General features: G+C 46.0%; 1 protein-coding gene across 5 annotated transcripts in view; it reads left to right on the top strand.

Annotated features, from left to right (window-relative positions):
• Positions 1–7,146: 7,146 nt before the first annotated feature.
• Positions 7,147–14,641, top strand: part of Rbm14 (RNA binding motif protein 14) — a 76,538-nt gene continuing 69,043 nt past the window's right edge. For 4 of the 5 annotated variants that reach the window (XM_077797942.1, XM_077797941.1, XM_077797944.1 and 1 more), the window contains exon 1: positions 7,147–7,572. In XM_077797942.1, coding sequence (XP_077654068.1) covers positions 7,236–7,572 — 337 coding nt within the window. In that variant the 5' untranslated portion in view covers positions 7,147–7,235. Of the gene's footprint in view, positions 7,573–12,738; positions 14,204–14,641 lie in introns of all 5 variants that reach the window. The other variant, XM_077797940.1, reaches the window with a different exon arrangement.

Here is a 14,641-nt window from a genome sequence, read left to right as displayed (position 1 = left end):
GAAAATCTTTTCAAACTCAAGGGTTGGGGTTGTAGCTCAGTGGTAGAGCGCTTGCCTAGTATGTGTGAGGCACCGGGTTCCATTCTCGGCACATCATATAAATAAATAAAATAAGGTCCATTGACAACTAAACAAAATATTTAAAAACTCTTTGTAAACTCAAGCATTTCTGTGCTACCCCTCAGTTTTTTTGAACATTATTTAGTTGTTGATAGACCTTTATTTTATTTGCTTATTGTTATATGGTGTTGAGAATTGAACCCAGTGCCTCACACATGCTAGGCAAGTGCTCTACCACTGAGCTACAACTTCAGGCCCTACCCCTCAGTTTTCACCATGTCTATAAATCATCTGTGCTATAATTTACCAAGTAATTTTCTTTAAATTGATTCACTTTTAAACTTACTTAAAAAGGAAATTTTCATCATATTAGCAAATACCTGTATTGTGCTTATTATATAATAGTATTAAGTTCCAGGCTTTGTTATAAACACTTCCTTTTCCCTTTCCTCCCTTCCTCCCTCCTTGTTTCCTTCCTCCCTTCTTTTTATATACTGGGGGATTGAATTCAGGGTCCCATGCATGCTAGGCAAATATTGAACTATATCCCCAGCCTTTCTTTCTTTCTTTTTTTTTTTTTTTAAGAGAGAGAGGGGGACAGAGAGATAATTTTAACATTTATTTTTTTTCTTAGTTCTCAGCAGACACAACATCTTTGTTTGTATGTGGTGCTGAGGGTCGAACCCGGGCCACACCGCTAGGCGAGCGCGCTACCGCTTGAGCCACATCCCCAGCCCGCCAGCCTTTCTTATTTTTTTATTTTGAGACAGGATCTAGCTAGGTTGCCCACGCTGGCCTTGAACTTGAGATCTTCCTGCTTCAGCTTCCTGAGTAGTAGTAGATTACAGGTGACACGGCATGGGGCTAGATATGGAGCTCACTCCTTTCCTTCCTTCCTTCCTCGTCCCTCCCTCCCTCCCTTTGTTCCTTCTTTCCTTCTCCCTCTCCCTGTTCCTCTCCCCGCACCCCTTTCTTTTTGATACTGGGATTGAACTCAAGGGCACTCAACCACTGATCCACATCCCCAGCCCTGTTTTGTATTTTATTTAGAGACAGGGTTTCACTAAGTTGTTTAGCGCCTAGCTTTTGCTGAGGCTGGCTTTGAACTCTACAATCTTCCTGCTTCAGCCACTGTGCCACCTCGCCTGGCCAGAAACTTTTTTGTTTTGTTTTGTAACGGGGATTGAACCCAGGGATGCTTAACCTATAAGCCACATTCCAGCCCTTTCTATTTTTTATTTTGAGACAGGGTCTCCCTAAGTTGCTTAGGGCCTTGCTAAATTGCTGAGGCTGGCTTTGAACTTGCAATCCTCCTGCCTCAACCTTCTGAGTTGCTGGAGTTACAGGTGCCTGCCACCATGCCTGGAAGAAATGCTGGGTTAAAGACTAGAAACTGTTTTTAAAAGTCTTCTAGGTGATTTTGAAGCATGCCAAAGTTTTTTTAAGTCCCAACTTAAAAAAAAAGGGCTGGGGATGTGGCTCAAGCGGTAGCGCACTCGCCTGGCATGCGTGCGGCCCGGGTTCGATCCTCAGCACCACATACAAAGATGTTGTGTCCGCCAAATACTAAAAAATATTAAAATTCTTTCTCTGTCTCCCTCTCTCTCACTCTCTCTTTAAAAAAAAAAAAAAATGGGGCTTGGTATAGCTCTGTGGTAGTATTTGCCCAGTATGCATCAGACCCTGGGTTTTATCCCTAGCAACAACAAAACAGAAGAGAGGTGTGTCTTTTTTTTTTTTTTTTTTTTTGTAAAAACGGGATTCAGGATTATCCTCCAGTCCCTCCAAATTCTCCTCTATTATGTATGTGTGGTAGAGGGTGCTGGAGATCAAACCCAGGGTCCCCTGTGTGTAGCACTCCACCATTGCAATATGTCCCCACTCGTATACATTCTTTTAATTTGATTGATAATGAAATTTTGTAGCAAACTTTCCTAATAGCTCCATTTACTGGGCTTAACAGAGTATTCAACATACTGCTCAACACTTTATAGAATCTTGTTATTGCTCAAAATGACCTTGTGCTTTGTAGATATTTACCAAGGTATATATATATATATTTTTTTTTAAAGAGAGAGTGAGAGAGGAGAGAGAGAGAGAGAGAGAGAGAGAGAATTTTTAATATTTATTTTTTAGTTCTCGGCGGACACAACATCTTTGTTGGTATGTGGTGCTGAGGATCGAACCCGGGCCGCACGCATGCCAGGCGAGCGCGCTACCGCTGAGCCACATCTCCAGCCCTACCAAGGTATATTAAACCTGTTTGCACAAATGCCTGTACACAAACTTTTTAGTCATAACCTTCAAAAAATGGAAACAATCTAGATGTCCTTCAACTGTGGAATGGAAAAACAAATTGTGGTACATTCATATGATGTCAATCATTGATAATAAGAACCAACTATGGATACAAGCAATGACATGGATGAATATCAGATGCATTGTTTAGTGAAAGATGCTATATTTGAAAAGTGACATATATGTGACTCTATTTAATAAACAACATTTTGGAAAAGACAATATAGTGAAAGAAAACATATAAGTGTTTGCCAGAGGCTTGAGTATGGGAGTTGACTGCAAAGAGACATCATGAGGAAGCTATTTATGGTGAAAAATCCACTCTATACTTCAATTATGATGGTCATAGGGGTGTTTGTCAAAACTCAAAGAACTATACACCAGAAAGGGAAAGTATCACTGTCTATAAATTATACTTCCATTAAAAAAACGAGCAAAATTCAGCAATTTCACTACTGGGTGGAGTTACAGGATATTGTTTAATATCCAAGAGAAGTAAAAGCAAAGTCTCAAATAATATTTGTACACCAATGTTCACAGTAGCATTGTCTATAATAGCCTGAAAGTGGAAGCAACCCAAGGGTATACTGATGGATGATAAACAAAATGTGGTATATACATGCTATGGAATATTATGCAGCCTTAAAAAGAAGGAAATTCTGATACCTGCTCCAACATAGATCAATCTTGAAGTGCTATGTGAAATTAGCTAGTTACAGAACAAATAATTGTATGATTTCACTTATATCAAATAACTAGAGTAGTCAAATTTCGCAGAGAAAGAAAGCAGAATAGTAGTTTCCAGGCAGGGGGAGAAAGGAGTTAGGTGTTTTTTTTTTTTTTTTTTTTTTGTACTGGGATTGAACTCAGGGGCACTCAACATAACTGAGCCATATCCCCAGCCCTATTTATATTTTATATAGAGATAGGGTCTCACAGAGTTGCTTAGTACTTCTCTATTGCTCAGGCTGGCTTTGAACTCCCGATCCTCCTGTGTCAGCCTTCAGAGCTGCTGGGATTACAGGCATGCACCACCATTCCAGCTCTAGGGATTAGTATTTAATGGGTTCAGAGTTTCAGCTGGGGAATATAAAAATGTTCTGAGATGTATGGTGGTGATGGTTGCACAATAATGAGAATGTACTTAATACCATTGAACTGTGCACTTGAGTAGAGTTTAAATAATATTTTATGTTATATCTTTTACTACAATAAAAAAATCTTATATTTAAAAAGAAGACAAACTTGGCATGGTGGTGCATGCCTGTAATCCTGGCAATTTGGGAGGCTGAAGGATCACAAGTTGGAGGCCAGCCTGGGCAATTTAGCCATATACTCTCTCATAAAAAAAAAAAATAAGAAGGGCTAGGGATGGTAGCTCAGAGGTAGAATGTTCCTGGCTTCAATTCCCAGTACCAAAACACAAAACAAAACAAAACAAACAAATGAAAAACCCAAAACACACACACACACACACACAAAACAAACAATAAAACCCCACAAAATCTTGAGCACAAAATTTGATAGTCTGAATATTTCTCAAGAAGGATGTAGAATTCATGATATCATCCGTTTATGAATGTGGTTTTCTCAGCAATAGATGGCAATACTTTTGCAAATCTGAAGAGGTGAAAAAATATTTTCATTTTCTTGGGAAATTGAATTTCCCTGTGACTGCAGTTTATTTATTGGCCATTTGCAGTTCTTTTCTATAAAACTGTCAGTTCAAATGCTTGATCATTTGCCTAATTTTTTCTTCATCAATTTGTTGTGGTTATTTGTATAGTATAGATTTTAACTATTAAGATTTCCAAATTTATACCTTCAGTCCTGAACTCCAGACATATTCAATTGCCCATGATGCTCTTTTCCTTTTTTAAAATTTTTTTATTGGCACCAAGGATTGAACTCAGGGCCTCACACATGTAAGCAACAGCTCTACCACTGAGCACAACTCAGCCCTTCTTTTAAATTTTATTTGAAGACAGAGTCTCACTAATTTTTCCAGACTAATCTTGAATTTGCAATCTTCCTGCCTCAGCTTCCTGAGTCACAACTGGCTACTGGGGTATCTACTTATTTATTTTTGGTGCTGAGAATTGAATCCAGGGGTGCTTTGCCACTGAGTTATATCCCAGGTCCTTTTTATTTTGAGACATGGTCTTACTAAGTTGCTGAGGCTGGTTTGAACTTACCATCCTCCTGTCTCAGCTCCCAAGTTGCTGAGATTTTAGACCTGTGCCATTACACCTACCTGGGGCATCTTTCAAAAGGGCAGGAGTTTCAGTCTTTTTATTTCTTGGTACCAGGAATTGAACCCAGGGGCACCTAACCACTGAGCTACACTCTCAGCCCTTTTTTTATTTTGAGATAGGGTCTCATTAAATAGCTTAGGGCCTCACTAAATTGCTGAGGCTGGTTTTGAACTTTCAAACCTTCTGCCTCAGCCTCCTGAGCTGCTAGGATTACAGGTATGTACCACCTGCTTTACGTGCTAACTCCATCACTCAGGTTTCAACTAGGGGATTTGGGGGATGCAAACTTTCAGATCATAGCAATCTCTAAAACTGAATTTCTGATTTTCATAGCAAGTGTTTCTCATAATGTAGCCCATCTCAGTAAATGGCAACTCCATGCTTCCATGTGCTCCATGTCATCTTTAACTCCTCCCTTTCACAACTCACAGCGGTGATAGCTGACATCAAACTACATCCAATCTGATCGCTTTTCCTTAATTCAACCTTGTTCATATCATCTCTCTCCTGGACTTTTGCAGTGGTGATAATTATTCTGAGGAAACAATTGTTTCCTCTATAGTCTTTTTACTCACCTTAAGAGGAGGTAGAATACTTATAAAACTATGAAACAGATGTCATATCAGATCAACCCATATGTTCTATGCCCTCTATAGACTTCCAGCCTTACAATGAAAACCAAAGTAATTCAATGGCCCACAAGGTGTGGCATTTACCCTTCCCCCTTTCTTCTCTTCCTATTATTCCCTTTTCCAGGCTCCAGGGATACTGGCTCTTTGCTCTTTCTGGAACCAGCCTGATTTGCTCCTGCTCCAGGAGTTTTTGTCTTATACTTTCCAGCTGGAATGATCTTTCCTCAGAGGATGGCATCTTGATTACTTGAATTCTTCATTACCATCTATCTACCTGCTGTGTTTCTCTCTCCCCACCATAATATGAGCTCCAAGAAGATTGAGATTTTGTTATTTTGGTTGTTGTTATTCACTGCTGTGTTAGTTTTTCATCACTGTTACAAAATACCTGAGAAAATCCACTTAATTAAGGAAATATTTATTTTGGCTCAAGATTATAGAGATTTCAGTCCATGGTTGTTTGGCTCCATTGCTTTGGGTCTATAGTAAGGGAAAGCATCATGGGGGAAAGAGCATGGTGGAGCAGAGTGGCTCATCCCCATGGCCACAGAAAAGGTGGGGATGGGGAGATGGTTGGGGGTGCAGGGGAGTATCAATTGTGGAGATGGCAGACAAAAACCTACATCTTTAAATAGGTCCCACCTCTTACAGTTTTCACCACCTCCTAGTAGCCCATTCAGGTACAAGTCAGATGGATTAATCCATTGATGTGGTTGAAGCCCTCATAATCCAGTCACTTCGGGCTGGGGATGTGGCTTAAGCGGTAGTGGGCTTGCCTGGCATGCGTGCCGCCCAGGTTCGATCCTCAGCACCACATACAGACAAAGATGTTGAGTCCCCCGAGAACTAAAAAAAAAATAATATTAAAAAATTTTCTCTCTTTTTTAAAAAAAATAATAATCCAGTCACTTCCCCAAAGCCTCACCTTTTAACAGTGCTATATTGGGGACCAAGACTTCCACATATAAGCCTTCGGGTTCAGATCCAAACCTTAACTCCTATATCATTGATGCTGTCTACATGGCAGGTGTTCCATGCAGTATGTTGAATGAACATGTGAAGAATATTTGTGAATTTGTCACATGACTTCGTTTTTGGTGTCTTCTGCCATGTACGAATCTTTACATACTTAAATCTGTCGGTTTAAAACTTTTTCTTTCTTTTGTGAGGCTCAATTTTTGCCTCTTCAAGGATTATTTTAATTTTCCATTTTGTAAATGTTTTAATTGTGGAAAACGTCAAAGATCCAAGAGTCATTTCCCTATTTTTCGACTGAAAATTCCATCACGGCAGGGACCAGCTCTAATTTTTCGCTGTCTGCAGTGTCTACCCGGACCCCGGCAACCCGGGGGAATGTGCCCGCAAAGACTGAGTTAATGGCACCAGGACTCCTGGGGTAGACGCCTGAGGACCAGCGGACGCCCTGCACAGTCCCGGGGCGGTTTGCTGACTAGAGGCGTTGGGCCCGGTTTCTCCCGCCAGGCCTGGCCTTCCTCGGGTCATTCACGCTGCCGTCTCCAGGCACGGGGTTAGTTAAGACTGCCAGAATGGGAGGAGCCCTGACTTCCGACTGAACAAAGTTTTCCTTTGGGCCCTGGAGTCGGGGCCCCACCCAGGCCAGAGGCCGCCTCTCCAACTAGGCCTCTGCGGCCCGCGCAGCCCGCGCGCGCTCCCTCCTCTTCAACCCTCCTTCCCCTCCCCCCGGCAGCGGCGGTTGGTCGCGCGTCGTCGTCCCTCTCCCACCCCCTCCGCTAACGAGCGGGCTCCAGGCCCTCTCTGATTGGCTGCGCCCGAGCGCATCTTCTTTCAGTCTCTATGATTGGCTGCCGCACGCGCGGGATGCCCGTCCCGATTGGCTAGATCAGCGCGCCTGCGCGGCAGGGTTCTCAGTCGCCAGCCATTCCTGGGGAGGACTGCCGGTCGGTCGGACGTCTCGGCTGTCGCTGGAGGAGCGGTCCCGGCTCTCCGGGAAGGCGGCTGCGGCGGCAAAATGAAGATATTCGTGGGCAACGTCGACGGGGCGGATACAACGCCGGAGGAGCTGGCAGCCCTCTTCGCGCCCTACGGCACGGTCATGAGCTGCGCCGTCATGAAACAGTTTGCCTTCGTGCACATGCGCGAGAACGCAGGCGCGCTGCGCGCCATCGAGGCCTTGCACGGCCACGAGCTGCGGCCGGGGCGCGCGCTCGTGGTGGAGATGTCGCGCCCAAGGCCGCTGAACACTTGGAAGATTTTCGTGGGCAATGTGTCGGCTGCATGCACGAGCCAGGAATTGCGCAGCCTCTTCGAGCGCCGTGGACGCGTCATCGAGTGTGACGTGGTAAAAGGTAACACGGAGGCACGCTCGGGGGCGGGGGCGCGCTCGGGGCACTCTGCCTGTTAGCCACGCCCCTTACCCGGGGGTCGGTCACTGCGCGGTTGGGCAGGGTGGGGAAGTGCGCTGGGGCGAGGCCAGAGGTGTTGGGGGTGCGTTGGGCAGAGCCACCCTCCTCCCCTGCGGTCCAGGCACCGTTCACCAAGTGGGAGGAAGCGGCTCTGGGAGGGTGCGGCGGCCACTGAGAGCCGAGCCACGGGGCCGGGGACGCGCCAGAGACTTGCGAGTGTACCGGGGGCGCGTCTTCTGGTCTCCTGGGCCTGGCACCGAGCGGAAATTGGGAAGTGACGGGCACAAGCCGGATCATGGAGCGGGGAAGATTTCGCCACTTCCCCACTTCCTCTCCAGACGTCGGTCAGAGCAAGGGAAGAGGGAAAAGGTGGGGGCTGACGCCCCAAGGCCGCCCTCGTGTTCCCTCCCGATGAATGCTCCCAAGCGGAAGGTAACGGGGCCCTTGGACGTTTCTCGGGCTGGGATCTCTTAGTATTGTTTGGCATGGGTCTCCTCATGGGTACAGGAAGGGCCCCTTCCGAGCCACTTTGGTATTTTCAGTATTTGATGGGTTAGATGTGGCAGCTCTGTGGTCCAACTCCCTTAAACCTGTTTTCCCTCTTTTCCCACCCTTTGGGCTCGATTTTAGATCTGTTAGCTGGAAACCCTGACCTTTTTGCTTGTGGAAGGAGATTTGTTTTATGAGGGCCCCTTTTGTACAGCTTTACTTGCCAAACTGATGCCCCAGGGCAGTGTCATTCTTTCATAAGCTTGAAGACTTGCAAGGGGGCATACTTTGGCTGAGGGGATTATGGGGAGAGATGTGAGAGGTCTTCCTTAAACATTGTCTGGAAACGATTTACTTGAGAGTTGTCATTGCTTGAATTAATTCTCAGAGCAGATCCCTAGTTTGCCTTTTCTTTGAGAAAAATGTGTCACCATAATTTAGGCTTGATTTCCTTTTTGGAGCCCAGTCGACTTTTTCTTTTTCTTTTTTAATATTCTGGGTTCTTATCCCCTAAGTTCTTTCTCTTTTGGGGAAGATTTGATGGGTCAGCCCTTGTATATATGTGGCCTGTCTTTGTTCCACTTGGGAACAGATCTGAGTTAACTTTGCCCTGTTATTTTCAAGGATGCACCTGGGAGTATGTGATGCCCTCCTGGTATTGGATTCATGCCTGCTCATACCCTGTGTGAGACGTTTTGAGGATGAGAAATAAATAGGTGCAGTTGCTTGTTCATGGTCACCAAAGATATTTCATTTGTTGTCCGGTAAAGGCACATCTTTGGCCATTCCTTGTCCTTTCCACAAGCTGGGGAAATGTCATTGTGTCCCTTGCTAGGAACAAATTCTTATTCTGCATTAATACTCCATTCTATTTTCCTCAACTTAGGTTATGCAAGTCCACGAGACTATCCGGAATCGGGCTTTCCTGCTGGGTGCTCTGAGGCAGGATGTATGGTGCATGGATTTTTGATTTTGTTTAGAATGAAAGGGTGGGAGGGTGTCAGATTGGGTACTTGGCCAGCAAGGGGTATGAGAGTTTTGTGTTTAATTAATCTGTTAGGTTTCTTCTGTAGTTGTTAGGCAGGGTGACTGGTAGATTGAAAGTCTAGAATCAGTACTTGGGGCAATCTCTATGGAACTCATGATCAAGAAGCTTGTTCTCAAGTGATAGAGAAAGCCAAAAATGTTCTTGAATTTGTTTGGGATCAACACTAAGTGACCGGGGGAATGGTGGTGGTGATCGTGGTGGTGGTAAAGTGCATGATAACTTCACATGAGTTTTAGAATTTCTGGCTGATTCCCTGTGAGAGTTAGAGAGAAAAGTTTGTGCATTTTGTTCCTTTGTAAACATTTGTTAGCAGAAATGCTTGTACTTCCTCAGGGAGGTGTCTTCCATTGTTGTTAGGCTTATATGCAATAGCACCTGATGCACTGATATCCTTCACTGATATCTTTATAGTTCTTAGGGGTGAAAAAACTTAGGATTTAAAGTTGGGAATTTGTAGAAGAGACTGGCTCAATAAATAGCTTACTCATTTCTTGACTGTGAATGAGCGTTTGATTTGCTGTCAGGTCTTCTGGTTTGCAGTTCTAGGGTTCAAACTCAGGGCCTACATGCTGTGCTAGCGACTCTACCATTGAGCCACACCCTCAGCCCTGTCAAGTCTTTGAAAAGCACAGGACAGCTAGCTCTGTTTTATTTCACAGGAGAAAAACATGGTTGCTTGGTTACTCTAGGAGCTTAGATATGATTTGTAGACCAAAAATCTCCATAGCAACAGTGGTAACCACTCTCTGCAGCTGTGTCCTATTGGTTATTCAAAGATGAACAGCTTCAAGAACCACTTGCAGACTTTGGCCATTGCATACTTCAGGGGAGGTCTGAGTCAGAAGAGGAAAATTATCCCTTCTCTTTTGTGGGTAGCCATCCTTTAAATACCGAGCTCTATAATTTCAAAGTTTTTAAAAAATCATCTTAGGATAGGAAAAGTTGTTTTTCTGGATTCTCTTAACTTTGGTACTAGAGGGATTGTGATGTCATCAGACCATTAGGAGGTATCTGCAGAACTACTTGTTAGGTTTAATGCTAGTCTTAACGGAGAGATTACTTTGAGCTAACTATCCAGGCAAAAGAGTCCCTGGAGTTCTTCGGATCTCTGCTACTCTGATGGCTGGGAAGGAGTTGGGATTCTGGGCATCGTTGATGGGGTTAGGCTTGAATTTGGCTACTCAGTGTGATGGTTCACAGTTATCCCTGATGTGATTCAGTCATTTGGACAACCTAGTTATAATTCCTTTCAGATATCAGGCTTAGAAACTTAGATATAATTTGGCTATAATTATATCTTCCCCCACCAACAGTTACATAGTTCATCTGGGCTGTCAGTTGAACTGAACATGTGAAATCAAACCAACCCCACTTTTTCTTTTTGCAGTGCAGGGAATTGAACCTAGGGTCTCACACATATTAAGCATGAGCTCAGTTTACTGAGCTACATCTCCAGACCTGAAATCTCAGTTTTTAAATTTTACTCCTTGATCTCTTAATAAAACCCAGCTATGTAGGGAGTAGACAATGGATGTTTGGGGGAATTCCAAATAATCAGGAATGTGGTGTGTTTCCTTAATCCCTCACAGTGCCTGGAGATTGTCCCCTTTCATCCCCCCTCCCCCAGTCTGCCTACAGGCTCTAGCAGATCTTCCTGTTTTCTCTTTACCTTGAGTGAGCCTTTCTGCTTGTCATTGCATTCTCTAGGTGGTTTTGCCATTCCTGAGGGTCAGCACAGTTTCTGCTTTTAGAGACGTTAGACCACCTGCTACTGTTTTTAGCTAGCTACCCAGAATGAAGATGAGAGATCAGAGGATAATTCTAGTACTGTGTGGCCAAGTGAAATGGAATGCTTAGCTTTTCATAATTGGTAAATAAGGAATCAGGCTTTGTCTGTGGGAGTGTTGAAGACTTGAGAGTTGTGATAGTTCGTTTTGTTCTTTTATCATCTTTAGAAGGTTCCAAGTTTGTGTGTACAGATGACATTGTGTTTTATTATAGATGAAAGATAATATTCTTTAGGAGAAATAGATCTTTGGGTATGCAAGTGAGGGTATCTCCATTATTTTTAAAAATGAAAATTTTTAAAGTTTTTAAGTTTTCTGGGGCCCCTTTGGCTGTGGCTCTCAACAAATTTCTAAAAATAAGGACACTTGTTTGAAGGTCATAGAAAGGATATCTTTGAAAATGGGGTGTTGGGAACTTCTTCAAGGTATCTTTTTATTTTTTAAACTGATGTGACAGAGATTGGATCCCAGCATTTGGATTTTTTTCTTAAAATAACCATAGGGCCTTTAACTGCAGGGCTTTATTTCTCAGGGACAAGCTCCTCTCATTATTCAGGTCCTGTTTGCACCATTGCAATTTCTACAATTTCTAGTATGGACACAACCCCGAGAATTTTTTTTCCTTTCTAAAGTTTTCTTCTGTGGTAGATGAATAGTTCAGTTTTGAGATTTATAGCCTGTCTTAGTTCCTCTTCCTCACACAATTCATTCAGGTCTTGAATGAAAGCCTCAGGGGTGACCTTCTAGCTTGCAGTGATTGCAGCTTCTTGCCTCACAGCTGAGAAACCAGGTCTTTCCTGTGTGCAGTCTGGCCTATGAACAGAACTCCAAAGGATAAGGTATACCTCTCTGTCCTTTAAAGAGGAAGTGGTGGAGGATGTAATATGCCTGAGGGGGAGGGGTCTTAGTTTCCATTTCCCTTACCTTGTAGATGTACATAGGGTCTAGAATCTCTCTTTCTAAGCTTACATTTTTTTTTCATACTACACAGTTATACCTTACACCAATCTGTCCCAGGGACAGATGGGTGTAGCAAAGGGGCATGGGGCATAGGGCATAGAAGAGCTAAAACTGGTCCTGGCATTGATATACTTTGATTTGGGCAAAGTAAAAATTCTTGAACATGTTTGCCCAACAGTAAAGTGGAGATGATGATCCTTTGTTGTGCCACCTTACAGGATTGTTATAAGGCCCAAGTGAGGTTGTGTGCATGAAAGTACTTTGAAAGTTGGAAAGTAATGTGAAAAGAGGGGAGATTACATTGGAGGAATTTTGTGAACTGCTTTGTAGGCTTTGTAGGCTCTTGCCTGAATTGAATCTCTTTCACCTTAATTGATCTAGGCTGAGAAATGGCTAGTGCTTGAGAGCTAAGCGTCAAAGGTGAGCAGTGGTGTTTGGTGAGCATGGGATGAGAACACTGAATAATTGAGTGATCCAGAAACCCTTTCTTTGTTTTGTCTGCTGGTTTAGTCTTAAAGTAGCTGTGAAGATTTTTATCCTGTGTTGCAGTTCATCTTTACTCTTTCTTTTCTCACCAGGGAGTTGGGTGAAGTGGCAGGGGGAAAGGGGAGAATGGGAAAAAGCCCTAGTCAAAGGTGACTCTTTGGGACAGTCAGAAGCTTTGTTATGTGGGAGCCAATATTTTATGACATACTCCTGGAGAGGAGGGTTTGGTGGCCTGGAGGTAACTGGCAACAGCTGGGTGCTGTTGTATCCAATTTGGGACCCATCGGGTAGCATGCCCTGCCCCCCTAATTGCTAACCCTCTGTCTGCTGCTTTATCAGACTACGCGTTTGTTCACATGGAGAAGGAAGCAGATGCCAAAGCCGCCATCGCGCAGCTCAACGGCAAAGAAGTGAAGGGCAAGCGCATCAACGTGGAACTCTCAACCAAGGGTCAGAAGAAGGGGCCTGGCCTGGCTATCCAGTCTGGGGACAAGACCAAGAAACCAGGGGCTGGGGATACGGCATTCCCTGGAACTGGTGGCTTCTCTGCCACCTTCGACTACCAACAGGCTTTTGGCAACAGCACTGGTGGCTTTGATGGGCAAGCCCGTCAGCCCACGCCACCCTTCTTTGGTCGCGACCGAAGCCCCCTGCGCCGTTCACCTCCCCGAGCCTCTTATGTGGCTCCTCTGACGGCCCAGCCAGCCACCTACCGGGCCCAGCCCTCAGTGTCGCTGGGAGCTGCCTACAGGGCCCAGCCTTCTGCCTCTTTGGGTGTCGGCTATCGGACTCAGCCCATGACAGCCCAGGCAGCCTCTTACCGCGCTCAGCCCTCTGTCTCCCTTGGGGCCCCATACAGGGGCCAGCTGGCTAGCCCTAGCTCCCAGTCTGCTGCAGCTTCTTCTCTCGGCCCATATGGTGGAGCCCAACCCTCAGCCTCAGCCCTCTCCTCCTATGGGGGTCAGGCAGCGGCAGCTTCTTCGCTCAACTCCTACGGGGCTCAGGGCTCCTCCCTTGCCTCCTATGGTAACCAGCCATCCTCTTATGGCGCCCAGGCTGCCTCTTCCTATGGGGTTCGTGCAGCTGCTTCCTCCTACAACACCCAGGGAGCAGCTTCCTCCCTAGGCTCCTACGGGGCTCAGGCTGCCTCCTATGGGGCCCAGTCTGCAGCCTCCTCGCTAGCTTATGGAGCCCAGGCAGCTTCTTACAATGCCCAGCCCTCGGCTTCTTACAATGCCCAGTCTGCCCCATATGCTGCACAGCAGGCTGCTTCCTACTCTTCCCAGCCTGCTGCTTATGTGGCACAGCCAGCCACAGCTGCTGCCTATGCCAGCCAGCCAGCCGCCTATGCTGCACAAGCCACTACCCCAATGGCTGGCTCTTATGGGGCCCAGCCAGTTGTCCAGACCCAACTGAATAGTTATGGGGCCCAAGCATCGATGGGCCTGTCAGGCTCCTATGGGGCTCAGTCGGCTGCTGCGGCCACTGGCTCCTATGGTGCCGCAGCTGCCTACGGGGCCCAGCCTTCTGCCACCCTGGCAGCTCCTTACCGCACTCAGTCATCAGCCTCATTGGCTGCTTCCTATGCTGCCCAGCAGCATCCCCAGGCTGCTGCCTCCTACCGTGGCCAGCCGGGCAATGCCTACGATGGGGCAGGTCAGCCGTCTGCAGCCTACCTGTCCATGTCCCAGGGGGCCGTTGCCAACGCCAACAGCACCCCGCCGCCCTATGAGCGTACCCGCCTCTCCCCACCCCGGGCCAGCTACGACGATCCCTACAAAAAGGCTGTCGCCATGTCGAAAAGGTACTGTATGCCCCCCCGCCTCTGCCCCCAGCTGGGGCTTAGGGCAAGGGGCTGAGGTTGGCATGGGAGGGGAATTTTAGGCCCCTCCCTCGGTCTTTTCTCCTTTACTCCTGTGGGGTGTGCAGAGGCCGAGGGGGTCGGTGTCTGTGAACTTTTCTGGTCACCAGGGTTCAGGTGGAGCACAGAGCTCAGCCTGGGGTGGTACCAGTCAGGCTGGGAAAATGTCACCATTCTAGACTAGCCCAGGTGCCTTAGGAGCCACTGCCTGCAGGATTATGGCTCATACCCTTTCCCTATGTCTCAGGGATTCTTAAGCCTGTTACCTTGTTGTCCTGGTATTGGTGGGGGTGGGCGTGAAAGAGTAGTCCTTTTGGCACTTAATGGCTGAAGGCAAGTTTATGAGATGCGTCCACACTCTGGGAAGTTGGGGACCTTGCT

The sequence above is a fragment of the Urocitellus parryii genome, chromosome 4 (genome assembly GCF_045843805.1).
Source record: "Urocitellus parryii isolate mUroPar1 chromosome 4, mUroPar1.hap1, whole genome shotgun sequence".
Lineage (NCBI taxonomy): Eukaryota > Metazoa > Chordata > Mammalia > Rodentia > Sciuridae > Urocitellus > Urocitellus parryii.
This window is presented reverse-complemented; position numbering and strand designations above follow the sequence as displayed.